The 14,295-nt window shown below is 38.7% G+C and overlaps 1 protein-coding gene and 1 non-coding gene across 2 annotated transcripts; one reads left to right on the top strand and one right to left on the bottom strand.

The window, feature by feature from the left end:
• The first annotated feature begins 1,710 nt into the window (after window positions 1-1,710).
• On the top strand, window positions 1,711-1,792 carry Trnas-gcu (transfer RNA serine (anticodon GCU)). Its single transcript has one exon. It is a non-coding gene; the product is annotated as a tRNA-Ser (tRNA).
• Window positions 1,793-2,467: 675 nt separating this feature from the next.
• LOC132551744 (bis(5'-adenosyl)-triphosphatase enpp4-like) lies at window positions 2,468-4,813 on the bottom strand. Its single transcript, XM_060215878.1, has 3 exons — window positions 4,561-4,813; window positions 3,386-4,116; window positions 2,468-2,866 (listed from the first exon to the last, which is right to left on the bottom strand). Exons 1-3 carry the CDS (start codon window positions 4,811-4,813, stop codon window positions 2,468-2,470), a joined length of 1,383 nt encoding a protein of 460 aa, XP_060071861.1.
• Between the last annotated feature and the right edge of the window lie 9,482 nt (window positions 4,814-14,295).

Here is a 14,295-nt window from a genome sequence, read left to right as displayed (position 1 = left end):
ATCTGCTTTGGCGAAGCACGACAGCAGGTAAAAAAAATGTTTTCTATCACACAACCTTCACACTTCTAAACAATAATAGATAGTCTGCACAAAATATAGAGTCGAACAAAAGAACTATGATATGCCACCAAAATCAAAATTCTTTCTCAAAATATATGAAATGAGGACAAGATAAGCAAAATAAGCACATGAAAGGCATATGTTGGTTGGTAAATTGTAAATAACTGCACATATGTCTCTTGCAAGAGTTAAGCCCCTTCTAATATTCACACTCACTAAAGAAAACAACACCAGATAGCTTATCCCGACTCTCATGTTTTTTTTAGAATAAAAATTATGGTCAGCCCTTATTGAATCGCAAATCTGTCAAAAGGATACGTTCTGGAGTACATTGCATACCATTACGGCGGTGAAGTGTACCCAGACCCCTTTACATTGTATACTGTTACGATGACGACCCTGTGAAGTGTACCCTGACCTCCTTACATTGTATACTGTTACGATGACGACCCCGTGAAGTGTACCCAGACCCCTTTACATTGTATTCTGTTACGATGACGACCCTGTGTAGTGTACCCTGACCCTTTACATTGTATACTGTTACGATGACGACCCTATGTAGTGTACACAGACCCCTTTACATTGTACACTGTTACGATGACAGCCATGTTAAGTGTACCCAGACCCCTTTACATTGTATACTGTTACGATGACGACCCTGTGAAGTGTACCCAGACCCCTTTACATTGTATACTGTTACGATGACGACCCTGTGAAGTGTACCCAGACCCCTTTACATTGTATACTGTTACTATGACGACCCTGTGAAGTGTACCCAGACCCCTTTACATTGTATACTGTTACGATGACAACCATGTGAAGTGTACCCTGACTCCTTTACATTGTATACTGTTACTATGACGACCGTATGAAGTGTACTCTGACCTCTTTACATTGTATAATGTTACGATGACGGTCCTGTGTAGTGTACACTGACCCCTTTACATTGTATACTGTTACGATGACGACCCTGTGTAGTGTACCCTGACCCCTTTACATTGTATACTGTTACGATGACAACCATGTGAAGTGTACCCTGACTCCTTTACATTGTATACTGTTACTATGACGACCGTATGAAGTGTACTCTGACCTCTTTACATTGTATACTGTTACGATGACGACCCCGTGAAGTGTACCCAGACCCCTTTACATTGTATACTGTTACGATGACGACCCTGTGTAGTGTACCCTGACCCTTTACATTGTATACTGTTACGATGACGACCCTGTGTAGTGTACCCTGACCCTTTACATTGTATACTGTTACGATGACGACCCTGTGTAGTGTACCCAGACCCCTTTACATTGTATACTGTAACGATGACGACCCTGTGAAGTGTACCATGACCCTTTACATTGTATACTGTTACGATGACGACCCTGTGTAGTGTACCCAGACCCCTTTACATTGTATACTGTTACGATGACGACCCTGTGAAGTGTACCCAGACCCCTTTACATTGTATACTGTTACGATAACGACCCTGTGAAGTGTACCCAGACCCCTTTACGTTGTATACTGTTACGATGACGACCCAGTGAAGTGCACTCTGACCTCTTTACATTGTATACTGTTACGATGACGACCCTGTGAAGTGTACCCTGACCCCTTTACGTTGTATACTGTTACGATGTTGCTGATGTACAGACGAGGTGGCCGAGTGGTTAAGGCGATGGACTGCTAATCCATTGGGGTCTCCCCGCGTGGGTTCGAATCCCATCCTCGTCGTTATGTTTTACTCACGCTGTTATCAACAAGGCATGTTAAGCAGGTTCCAGCCTTTCGTGATTAACCATTAGATTACACTCTTACATACTGTTATACTACTGTGTGAATATGAATATCCATATTCATATGCATATAACACTAAGCATTCCAATGAGTTTATAAATATTTGTTGAGAAACGTCAAAAAACCTGATAATTCTCTAAAGAACCTGTTTCATGGTACAAGTACTTTTGTCCACGTCCTAATTTAATCTTTATTGCGTGTTATTTGAAGTACCCCAGAAAACTCCTAAGAAAGTTAGTTTGAAAAGTCGAAAGGTTGATATGGCCGTTACTATGACTTATTTCATTATCTTTATCATGGGTGTGATAACTATGTGAAGTGTATCATGACTCCTTGTCTCTAATAAAAATCTAGATGGAACATTCCGCCCGTCTAATGGAAAACTAATGGAAGAAAAAATAAACCACGTTAGTTTGTTGATACTTTAATGTAGATGTAAGTCGTTGCATTCGACTTTCAAAATAAGTAAGAATACATATGGACAAAATCTCTATTTTCTTAATGTATAGAGTAGCTAATATTTTATTTACAGTACAACTTCGTTTCTTGCCAAGGATCATGAATACTCATCCGAGATGTATATTTCATTCTCACGCCAATTTCTATAGGTCCTTATCTTTGAATGAAGTGATTACAAATTTTTCCTGAAAACATTTCTCGAAATTCATGTCGAAAAAAATAATTCATCTTTCCTTCGTTCCGGACTGTCGACTTCCTGGAATATGAAAGTAGACGATAAAATTTACTGGAAGTGATTCTGAAAGTTCCGTCGCAATTTTTGAAAGGTTTTATGAAGTTTTTGGTGTTTGCTAGAGTACCATTGTTATCTGAGGGCGGCATATCTAGCAGTTCACACACCAGTGGGTACAGGTCAATCGACTTGAAGGGCGACGCCGGATATTTTTGCCTGAAGTTAGGACCCATGGCATAGAATATCGACTTCATGGACATCAGACCGTTGTCGTATCCATGGTTACCTTTACTGAGATAACGTCTCGTCCAAGTTCGATTCTGGAACAAAAAAAAAATGTCAGAACACAAATAGTTTTGTGAACAACGTTTTCTGAACACAAAACGGAACTTAGATAACTTTAAGTTTCTGGGCTTTATTTAAGTTGTTATATGAGAGAATATATTCATCATGTAATAAACTCCCAATTGCCTTGGGATGGAATGTTAAAAGATCAAATTTGGAGTCAAACTGCATATTTGTTAATACGAATATTTATTTTAAACAAAAGAGAGAGAGAGAGAGAGAGAGAGAGAGAGAGAGAGAGAGAGAGAGAGAGAGAGAGAGAGAGAGAGAGAGAGAGAGAGAGAGAGAGAAGAGAGAGAGAGAGAGGAAACGATCCAGAAACATGGATTACAACTTTTCCATACAAATTAAACTGAATGTAACCATTAATGTTATTTCATCATAAACTCACTTTAATGGAAACTAGTGTGAAACCATACATCCCGTCACCAGCGTCACGACAGTACATTGTATTTAAACTCGTATCCGTTTTGTTCCGGACAAAATGAACTCACCCATGTTATAGACCATCCTTCATCCGACATTACGAAGATTGGCATTATTCTTCGGTTATTCTGGTAGTGTAGCCTGTCAGGTATATCAGCTTTTCTGTAGGCTGTGAAGTGAGGGTGGCTATTTATTGCATTTAAAACAGCATCTTCTTGTCCAACAATTGGAACCACGTGCATAATCGGACCACTGTCCACTGTGCGCTCGATTAGAGATTTATTCACTAAGTCGTAGATCTCTACTAATTTATTGTCATAATCAATTTCGGTCATTCCATGGTCACTCATGATGATCAAGTTAACTTTGTCTACGAGTCCATTCTCGTCTAATTTGTCCAAGAGTGTCCCAAGAAGTGCGTCCATTTCTTCTACCTTTTCGACAATCTCTGTCGCACTAGGTCCATAAATGTGGCCGTCTAGATCTGGCTGATGGAAATATAGGGTAACGAAGTTTAACTTATCAACTTTGAGCATATCCATGACGATGTCTACTCGCTCATCATAGGTTATAGATTCGTTGTATTTGTACCACCTGTTCGGACGCAAACCCTGTATCTCCACTTCACTTCCGGGCCAGAACATGCAGCCGGAACTTCGACCATGCTTCCGGGCTGTTATCCACAATGGCTCTCCCCTGTCCCACCATTTTGTCTCATGGGTTCTCATGGAAAAGTATTCGTCAAACTCTGGGTCATACATTGTGTTTCCTACGATTCCGTGACTTTCCGTATGCAGTCCTATGTTGAACATTAAGTAGTTATGGTATTACATCATGGTCTTCCATACCAGGATCGAACAAAATTCATATTTCTAACACAAGCAATATGGTTCTGACAAAAATCATAATCCTTAAACTGTTATTATAACAAAGAGCGATAGATCATACATCATTACCCATGTTTGTAGTGCAAGACGATGGCAATACTATTAGTAATGTAAAATGTTAATCACATGCTGATTACGGGGAAGAAAAAAATAAGATTTTAATGCATTTATAGAAAACCAATGCCTTTTTTACAGCTCTTATTACGGACGAACCAAAAGAGTTCCACAATCGCAACAGCGTAAGGAAGAACACCACAAGTTGTAACTTTCATTACATAGAAATTTTCTGCATATTTTTTCAACACTTGTAGAATTCCCTCTGCTTTAACTTAAGAGGAATCTTATCCCAAACATACCTGTAACGGCGCTATAGTGGGATGGGAAGGTTTTGGTAGGGAACACATTTGTGACGTAATCTGCTTTCACCCCTTTCTGAGCCATTCTGTCAAAGTTTGGTGTGGTCGCTCTCTCTGGATAGTCATATCTAAACCCGTCCATGGAAACGAGAAGGACTTGGTCAGCGTATTTCTTACATTTCCCAGCAGCTTCTCTGGAGATACATATTATCCATAGAATCAGGGTTAACATGAACAGGCTTGTATTCGCCATGTTGTGAGCATCCCTGTCATTCAAAAGCAACAAAGAAAATATCAGCTTGTAAGCAAAATTTTTTAAATTAAATTCAAAGAAATTGAAACTAAGGAAAACACGAAGTATACAAATAGTATAAAACCAGGTGTTATCAAAATGTTATAAAAACTGGGTGTGATAAAAACCGGGTGTGATAAAAACCGAGTGTTATAAAACCAGGTGTGATAAAAACCGAGTGTTATAAAAACCAGGTGTTCCGGACTAAGCGTCCACTGCTTCATCGATGCAAGAAAGTAAATGACACGTACCCAAATTAAAATAAGTTTAGTAACAACGAACAATCATAGTTCTATAATGAATATAAAAGAATCTAAGTTATATTGAAAACCAAAGTGTTTGACGACCACACATACAATACTGATTTACAGGAATATGATGTAATCGAAAGACGTTATCATTATTTTTTTCCTGTTTATAAAGTTTCCATTTGATACATTTACCTAAAAATTACACCGCAGACCACGAAGTCACAGTAGTTGTTCGAGAAACACCGTAGGATGTATTCTTACACAGTACAAGCGAGTTGTCTTCACTGGGTTTGATGTCTACCTGTATGGTCGTGGTGTAACTCATCTTGATATAATAGATTCGCAACAGCGACACTTACTGTCAATTAAACTAGAATCAAACATGATATCAATTAACTTGTATCAAGCGGTTTCTTGTTAGTGCTAATGACAGTTGCCTGGGGATACGAAGCTTTCATTACCGTAAATCTTGTAAGATTTTCATTCAGACAGCAAACCTATATATGATATATTATTGATTAAAAATGAGTTATTTTGTGATTGTTAACATATAGAATTATACAAATATATGTAGGATGTATCAAATAAAGCAATCTCTTATCCAAGCAAACTTCTAACGAGCTAAAGAAAATGGAATGAAAATGAATTTAAGGTCACATTTTTGCTGAATTCATCTTAGCTATGTATCTATCATTTTCATTGAGCACCGACAACTTATCGTCAACTAATAAACGTGGTGAGTAGATCATGATATGACGTGATTATCTTAATTCCCTGCTGTGAATATTCGATTTCTATATTAAAGTTTCCTGCTTCCCCAATCTATGGTTTAATGCAGGTCGCAGTTCAGTTGCTATTCAAGAACTCATTTTGGGAGCGTAACATTACTTATTTGGAATGATTAAGATTTACGTGGTGGATGTATATAAAGCCGAAGACACTAACTATTCCGGAACACCTGGTTTTATCTATTTTCTTCAGTGACTGTACTGTATTTTTAGGAGTTTCCATATAAACCTGAGAGCCTGTAAACATGGCGGTATTTTCTTTGTGTTTTCGTATCAGATTTTGCACATACTATTGAAAATGGAATTCTTATGTTTAATCTTCATAACATTAAGAAAACACTCTTTCCATAGCTAATTACTTAAAGTCACGTGATACTAAAAGAGTACCACCTAGTCAAAACTATTCTGCCGAACCACATAAGTCACCATGGTGATCGGGTGACGCAGTGGTAACGCACTCTCCTTTCACCAAGCCGTCCGGGGTTCGATTACCGGAATTGATGTGAAAAGGTGTGGGTTCAACTGCCTGACCACGTGGGTTTCCCCTGGGTACTCTGGTTTCCTCCCACAGTAAGACTGCTCGCGCGCTTCCATCCGTGCCAACAAGAGTTAGTAATATAAGTTGGAAAAACCTGCTTCGCAATTGTAAAATAAATCAGGTTTATTATTATTACATAAGTCACTTGCACATACATGTTGTGCATCATTCAAGGTTATTTTCCTTCGATGTGGATATAATACATAAATGCGGAAGGTCTCCCTAAATATATCAAAATAGATTGATTATCATTCAATTATTTTTGTGGTTATACATGACAGCTATGTAGGTGAAGTCATGGTTAGGAAAGTTGACCTGAATTCTATGTATGCCAGTGTATTGAATAAGTTTGCTTTCTGCTATGTCACGTATTGTTATCTGCATTCACTTAAGTAAACTGTATAAAACTACAAATGAATAAAAACCATGTTAGTGAATATAATTGAGTCATATTTCTATTTATGTCTATTTATTCATTATACACGTGAATCTATTAACACTGCTCTCAAATACAAAACGAAAATGGCTGTGGTTTTACCAGTAATGTTTACACTGTGTACATATCACCTCGCGTTGACTCGGATATTTTTATTCCTCAACAAAATTCTGCTTTCATTTCTGTCTAATCCACAGCCGACGTGTCTGCAGCGGCATTATTATTATTCACAGACTTAGCAACCTCCTTAAAAAAGACTTTCAGATACACCAAGTAAGTTTCGTTATAACATAGCAAACTGTACAAAAGATGCACAAGTGAAATGCACCTACTGATAAAAACTGAGCGTCAAATATAACTGAGAAAAATAATGAATTAAATATCAACACATTTACTAAAGCAGACAGAAAAAAGTTTATATCAACAATATGATGATTCCTAGTTTCGTTTTAGATAGGTTTATACAATATTTTTGGAAAAAAAACATTTATTGCTTTCCTTTCATCTTTGTATACTGATTTTTCCCCCTTTCAGCAGTATATCAAGTTGCGGTTGGTCACATCCGTGTTGATGGAATTGCGTTGTTGCATAAGGCAAAAATACCGTGTTTGTGCCAATACATGTTTTAGATTTTATATGTTTCATGTACACGTTTTTTCTTTTCAAACCAGGATTTGTCAGTCGATATCAGTTAGCAACTAGATAGGTATACTGTTTTTCATTCTAAATTAGTAAGAACAGATATTGTAAACATTTATGTTATATGTACAATCCTTGGTGTCAGGTATGCAGTAAACAGGAATATTTGAAAGCACAGATTGTGCCAAGAATAGGCCAGAAAGGGATGATTAAAGAGTACAGATTTTGTCTGGAACAGCCCAGAAAGGGATGATTAAAGAGAACAGAATTTGTCTGGAATAGCCCAGAAAGGGACGATTGAAGAAAACAGAATTTGTCTGGAATAGCCCAGAAAGGGATAATTTAAGAGCACAGAATTTGTCTGGAACAGCCCAGAAAGGGATGATTAAAGAGAACAGAATTTGTCTGGAATAGCCCAGAAAGGGACGATTGAAGAAAACAGAATTTGTCTGGAATAGCCCAGAAAGGGATAATTTAAGAGCACAGAATTTGTCTGGAACAGCCCAGAAAGGGATGATTAAAGAGAACAGAATTTGTCTGGAATAGTCCAGAAAGGGAAGATTGAAGAATACAGATTTGTCTGTAATAACCCAGGAAGGGAAGATTTAAGAGTATAGAATTTGTCTGGCATAGCCCTGAGAGGGAAGATTAAAAGAGAACAGAATTTGTCTGCAATAAACAAACAAGGGATGATTGAAAAGTATAGAATTTGTTTAAAATGGAAAATGCTGAAAATGAAGATTAAAGAGCACTGTCACTTGTATATAAGCCATATCCCTTTTAAGATGAGAATTATAAGCACTGTTTGTTGTTAACTGTGTACATACGTATGACCTGATAAATATATTTATTTATTAAGAGTATGGAGACAAAACCATTAAGGAGTGATGTGGTACTCATAGCCACTTGTGAAGATACTCAAGTATCACTTTATGCATTACACTGACTCTCAAAACAAATTAATTTAGATACCAGTCTTTTGTGTATATTGCGTTGGTTAGCATATTTATTTACAAATGGACATTGACGCTGATGCTCAACTTGTCGTGTTTTACAATCCAGTTGTCTGTAATATATATGTTAATTGGCTTCAAACTGTTTCAAACTGTACTACTGACATTTGTGTAAACACATATCTGACATTTATATTTGTGTAAATGTGATATTAGTACATGGGCCAAATCTCCTGTATTATGAATTAGGAAATCCATGAAAGTCAGTAATTGCTACATATTTTACATGTGATCATATTAAAAATTAAATACTCTGTGTTTTTTTAAATTTTTTTATTGGGTTTACATATTTTTAAAAAAGGATTTACTCAAGTGTAGAACATAATTTGTGTTAAATCTTTGTATAATCATATGCATTACAATTAAATGAGAGAACATAAAAAACTTTTTTTCTATATAGGAAACGTTTGGTTATATATTGCGTTTACCATCTTTTTTATATATAAAGGCATGGTGTTAATAGTGAAATTTGTCACTCAAGTGTAGAACATAATTTGTGTTAAATCTTAATGTGACTGGCTGGCTTATCACCTTTAGTGTCAGAATCATGCCGTGAAACATTGGCTGGACATGCTCTTCACCATGGAGACATTAACTGGTCACGGTTTAATTGTAGATCAGTAGAAGACACTTTCCCTATCAGAATTAGATTATAATTACTTTAGGATAAACTGTAAGATCACAGCAAATAGAGTCAGTCCTGGTGTGGCCGTGGAAGGAGTAACTTGTTAAGCTCGATACTCAGGCCATACATGTTATCATTGTTGTAACTTGTGTTAATACTCAACATTTGTACTTGAGAACGGTTGTTGCTGGTCTTTTGTATAACATAAGGATAGTACAACATAGAGGGGTAACATATTCTGGTGGCAGCGGTAAAGGATCATTCTAAGGAGAAGGACTCCGTTATCAAAGATATAACGCTCATTAGAACTGTTTAATATGTCGACGCCTGAAGAAACGGAAACTGCGAAGATGACGGCAGCACAAACAAAGTTGGAAATAAGAAGACTCGAAATTCAAGCAGAGAAAGAGGAAAAAGAACGCCAAATGAACTTAGAAAAAGAAAAACTTCAAGCAGAGAAAGAGGAAAAAGAACGCCAAATGAATTTCGAAAGAGAAAGGATGACGATGGAAGTGGAAAGAGAAAAGATGAGAATGGACGCCGAAGAAAAGGAAAGAGAACATCAAAGGGAAGTGGAAAGAGAAAAGATAAGAATGGACGCCGAAGAAAAGGAAAGAGAACATCAAAGGAAAGTGAAAGAATTGGAACTAGAGATTGAAAAAGCAAAACTTCAAAAGGAACGGTGTGAGACAAATTCTAACCCTGTGCCGTTTAGACTGAAACTTCAACCTTATAATCATACTGAAAGTGAGGATATAGTGACATTCTTATCAGAGTTTACTGCTTTATCAACACAGGCTGGATGGACAGAAGAAGTAAAAATGCTACAGCTGAGAACCTTGTTAACAGGTGAGGCCAGAGAGGTAGCTATTCAAGCACACGGGTCATTTGAAGAACTTTGTAAAGCCCTAATGGACAGGTACGGGAAAAGGCCCTACCAATATTTCAAGCTATTACAGACAGCCCAAAGGGAACCTAAGGAAACATACAGAGGACTTATGGCAAGAATTGAACAATATCTTACTAGATTTGTGGACTCAGTAGAGGATGTCATGGAAAAATTCAAAGAGGAATATTTTCTTAGTGCATTGCCAGTGTCACAAGCACAATGGATACGCCGTAACAAAGGGTCAAGCAGTGTGGTTGAAGCCGCAGAGGATTATATTCTACCTGAACGGAATATAAACAAATCAACGCAAGGTAAAAGTATAAATGGAAAAACTTTTACCTCTGATCGGGACCAGAGAAAGGAGCAATCGACAGAGCAAATGAAAAGTGTGCAGTGTTACAATTGTAACAAGTACGGGCACTTCGCGAGGAAATGTCCAAAAAACAGAGAAGGTAAAAATCTTGCAGGATTTTTAGTGCGACAATACACGGGAGGACTTATCCATGTCCCAGGAGAGGTCAATGGCCGTGATATTAGTTTCGTGAAAGACACTGGGTCAGCGATGACCTTGATTAGGGAAGACCTGGTGGACCCAAGTTGTGTATTGGAGGGTCAGCGGGAGACGCTGTGTACAGCGACTGGACAGCCGTTTTCAGCCAAACTGGCTATCGTTGATATGGACACGCCATATTATAAGGGACATGCTCAGGTCGGATTAGTGCCTGACCTTGTCGCTGAAGCCCTGTTGGGGGTAGACATCATAGAGAGACAATCAAAGGCTGTGAATGTTGTTACGCGTGCACAACATCGTAATAACATTGCTGAAGAAAGGCTAGCTGAGGACAAGGCAAAGGAATGCCATGTAAAAGTTGGAATGGACCCCGACACGGACCAAGTGGATGCCAGTAAGGGAAGTGATGTTGGACAGGCGAACGATGTGGACCTGGACCATGGCGATGGCGTTGGTGAGGACATTGACAACATCAGTGAGACTGTATCCCACAGCAATGGGGATGATACAGTTAACATCACAACAGAGGAACCGCTTGAACTTTCTGCTGTAAATGCTGAAGTGCTTAGTAAGCTTCAGCAGGAAGATCCAACTTTAGCCAACATTCGGAGAAAAGCTGCAAGTTCAGAGGAATCTGTGCAGGAAGATAGGAATGCCCTGTACTGGGAAAATGGGATTCTCCGTAGGAAATGGGAGTCTAGTGATGGAGCCCAACATGGAGTCCAGGTAGTACTACCAGAGGCACTACGTCTCAATATCATTAAATTGGGACATGATAGACCACTTGCGGGACATTTAGGGATAGAAAAGACCAAAGAGCGTGTCGTTAATTCGTTCTGTTGGCCAGGGATTTTTAAGGACATACAGGAATACTGTAGTACTTGTAACGTATGTCAAAAGACCGCCAGAAGACGTGGTGATGAGAAAGCTCCATTAGGACAACCACCGATCATCAGTGAGCCATTTTACAAAATATCTATGGATATTGTTGGGCCACTGTCTCGAACAAAGAAGAAGAAGAAGAAAAAAAAAGGGGGAACACTGACTCTGGATGTATCATCAGTTGTGAACACGGTGTGTTTTCAGGTTTTTGTGATGTGTATACCTTAAGAACAAACAGTGACAGTCTAACAGAAGTACCTTATCCAAGGAAGTTAACAGTATATTGTAGAATTTAGAATTAACTGTTGTTCAAGTAAACTTACCAGTGTTTGTGTACATACTAAATATTATCTCAGCCTGAGTATCATGAGCAGTTAGCTATCTCTGAACTTTTAGACCGTAAAAGTTTTCTTAGGCAGGGGGATGTTAATAGTGAAATTTGTCACTCAAGTGTAGAACATAATTTGTGTTAAATCTTAATGTGACCGGCTGGCTTATCAGACAGATAGTTTAATTGCGGTCACCTTAGTGTCAGAATCATGCCGTGAAACATTGGCTGGACATGCTCTCCACCATGGAGACATTAACTGGTCACGGTTTAATTGTAGATCAGTAGAAGACACTTTCCCTATCAGAATTAGATTATAATTGCTTTAGGATAAACTGTAAGATCACAGCAAATAGAGTCAGTCCTGGTGTGGCCGTGGAAGGAGTAACTTGTTAAGCTCGATACTCAGGCCATACATGTTATCATTGTTGTAACTTGTGTTAATACTCAACATTTGTACTTGAGAACGGTTGTTGCTGGTCTTTTGTATAACATAAGGATAGTACAACATAGAGGGGTAACAGTAGTCAAGGATAGGGCATCACTGGTTCCGACTGTGGTCTATATCATCATTGGTAGTCAACAATAGGGCATCACTGGTTCAAACTGTGGTCTGTAACATCATTTGTGGAGCAGTAGCAGTTCAAACTGTGGTCTGTAACATCATTTGTGGAGCAGCAGTGGTTCAAACGGTAGTCTGTAACATCATTTGTGGAGCAGCAGTGGTTCAAACTGTGGTCTGTAACATCATTTGTGGAGCAGTAGCAGTTCAAACTGTGGTTTGTAACAGCATTTGTGGAGCAGTAGCAGTTCAAACTGTAGTCTGTAACATCATTTGTGGAGCAGCAGTGGTTCAAACTGTGGTCTGTAACATCATTTGTGGAGCAGCAGTGGTTCAATCTGTGGTCTGTAACATCATTTGTTGAGCAGCAGTGGTTCAAACTGTGGTCTGTAACATTATTTGTGGAGCAGCAGTGGTTCAAACTGTGGTTTGTATCTTCATTTGTGGAGCAGCAGTGGTTCAAACTGTGGTTTGTAACAGCATTTGTGGAGCAGCAGCAGTTCAAACTGTGGTCTGTATCTTCATTTGTGGAGCAGCAGTGGTTCAAACTGTGGTTTGTAACAGCATTTGTGGAGCATTAGTGGTTCAAACTGTGGTCTGGCAATCATTTGTGGAGCAGCAGTGGTTCAAACTGTGGTTTGTAACAGCATTTGTGGAGCAGCAGCAGTTCAAACTGTAGTCTGTAACATCATTTGTGGAGCAGTAGTGGTTCAAACTGTGGTTTGTAACAGCATTTGTGGAGCAGCAGTGGTTCAAACTGTGGTCTGTAACATCATTTGTGGAGCAGCAGCAGTTCAAACGGTAGTCTGTAACATCATTTGTGGAGCAGCAGCAGTTCAAACTGTAGTCTGTAACATCATTTGTGGAGCAGCAGTGGTTCAAACTGTGGTTTGTAACAGCATTTGTGGAGCAGTAGCAGTTCAAACTGTGGTCTGTAACATCATTTGTGGAGCAGTAGCAGTTCAAACTGTGGTCTGTATCTTCATTTGTGGAGCAGCAGTGGTTCAAACTGTGGTCTGGCAATCATTTGTGGAGCAGCAGTGGTTCAAACTGTGGTTTGTAACAGCATTTGTGGAGCAGCAGCAGTTCAAACTGTGGTCTGTATCTTCATTTGTGGAGCAGCAGCAGTTCAAACTGTGGTCTGTATCTTCATTTGTGGAGCAGCAGTGGTTCAAACTGTGGTCTGGCAATCATTTGTGGAGCAGCAGTGGTTCAAACTGTGGTTTGTAACATCATTTGTGGAGCAGCAGCAGTTCAAACTGTGGTCTGTAACATCATTTGTGGAGCAGTAGCAGTTCAAACGGTAGTCTGTAACATCATTTGTGGAGCAGCAGTGGTTCAAACTGTGGTTTGTAACATCATTTGTGGAGCAGCAGTGGTTCAAACTGTGGTTTGTAACATCATTTGTGGAGCAGCAGTGGTTCAAACTGTGGTCTGTAACTTCATTTGTGGAGCAGCAGTTGTTCAAACTGTGGTCTGAAACTTCATTTGTGGAGCATTAGTGGTTCAAACTGTGGTCTGGCAATCATTTCAGTCTAAAGACTTGCCCCCTAACATATCATAACAGTTTTAGTTGTAATCTATTGCCTTAATGATATTGTTTTGCCTGATTTTAGGACCATCAGACAGGCTTAAACCAAAGTCAGTATCAAGCTTTGTGACTAACCATACCATCATGCTTTCAGATTCTATTCACTGGGAAGTTATAAATTACCCAGTCATCTTTGGCCTGGCTGATCATTCTACAGGTGGAGGCAATACCTGCTTGGTCTGTATGTTCACATTAAATCTGTATTAAAGCAATGATATGCCTTTCCATAGGTATTCTGACATTTCACAGTTTAAGGCAAATGTTTCCCAACAGAAATCAACAGAACATTCTACCGTTAACATGATTAAACTTAAAAAAATCACCAAGTACCCACACTGGGAATCCATGCCTGCATCTCTGGCTAAGCAACATCATTTCCAAACTTTAATT

This window comes from Ylistrum balloti, unplaced genomic scaffold (genome assembly GCF_031769215.1).
Source record: "Ylistrum balloti isolate Yb309-2 unplaced genomic scaffold, AGI_CSIRO_Ybal_v1 Utg370212, whole genome shotgun sequence".
NCBI classification, from domain to species: Eukaryota; Metazoa; Mollusca; class Bivalvia; order Pectinida; family Pectinidae; genus Ylistrum; species Ylistrum balloti.
This window is presented reverse-complemented; position numbering and strand designations above follow the sequence as displayed.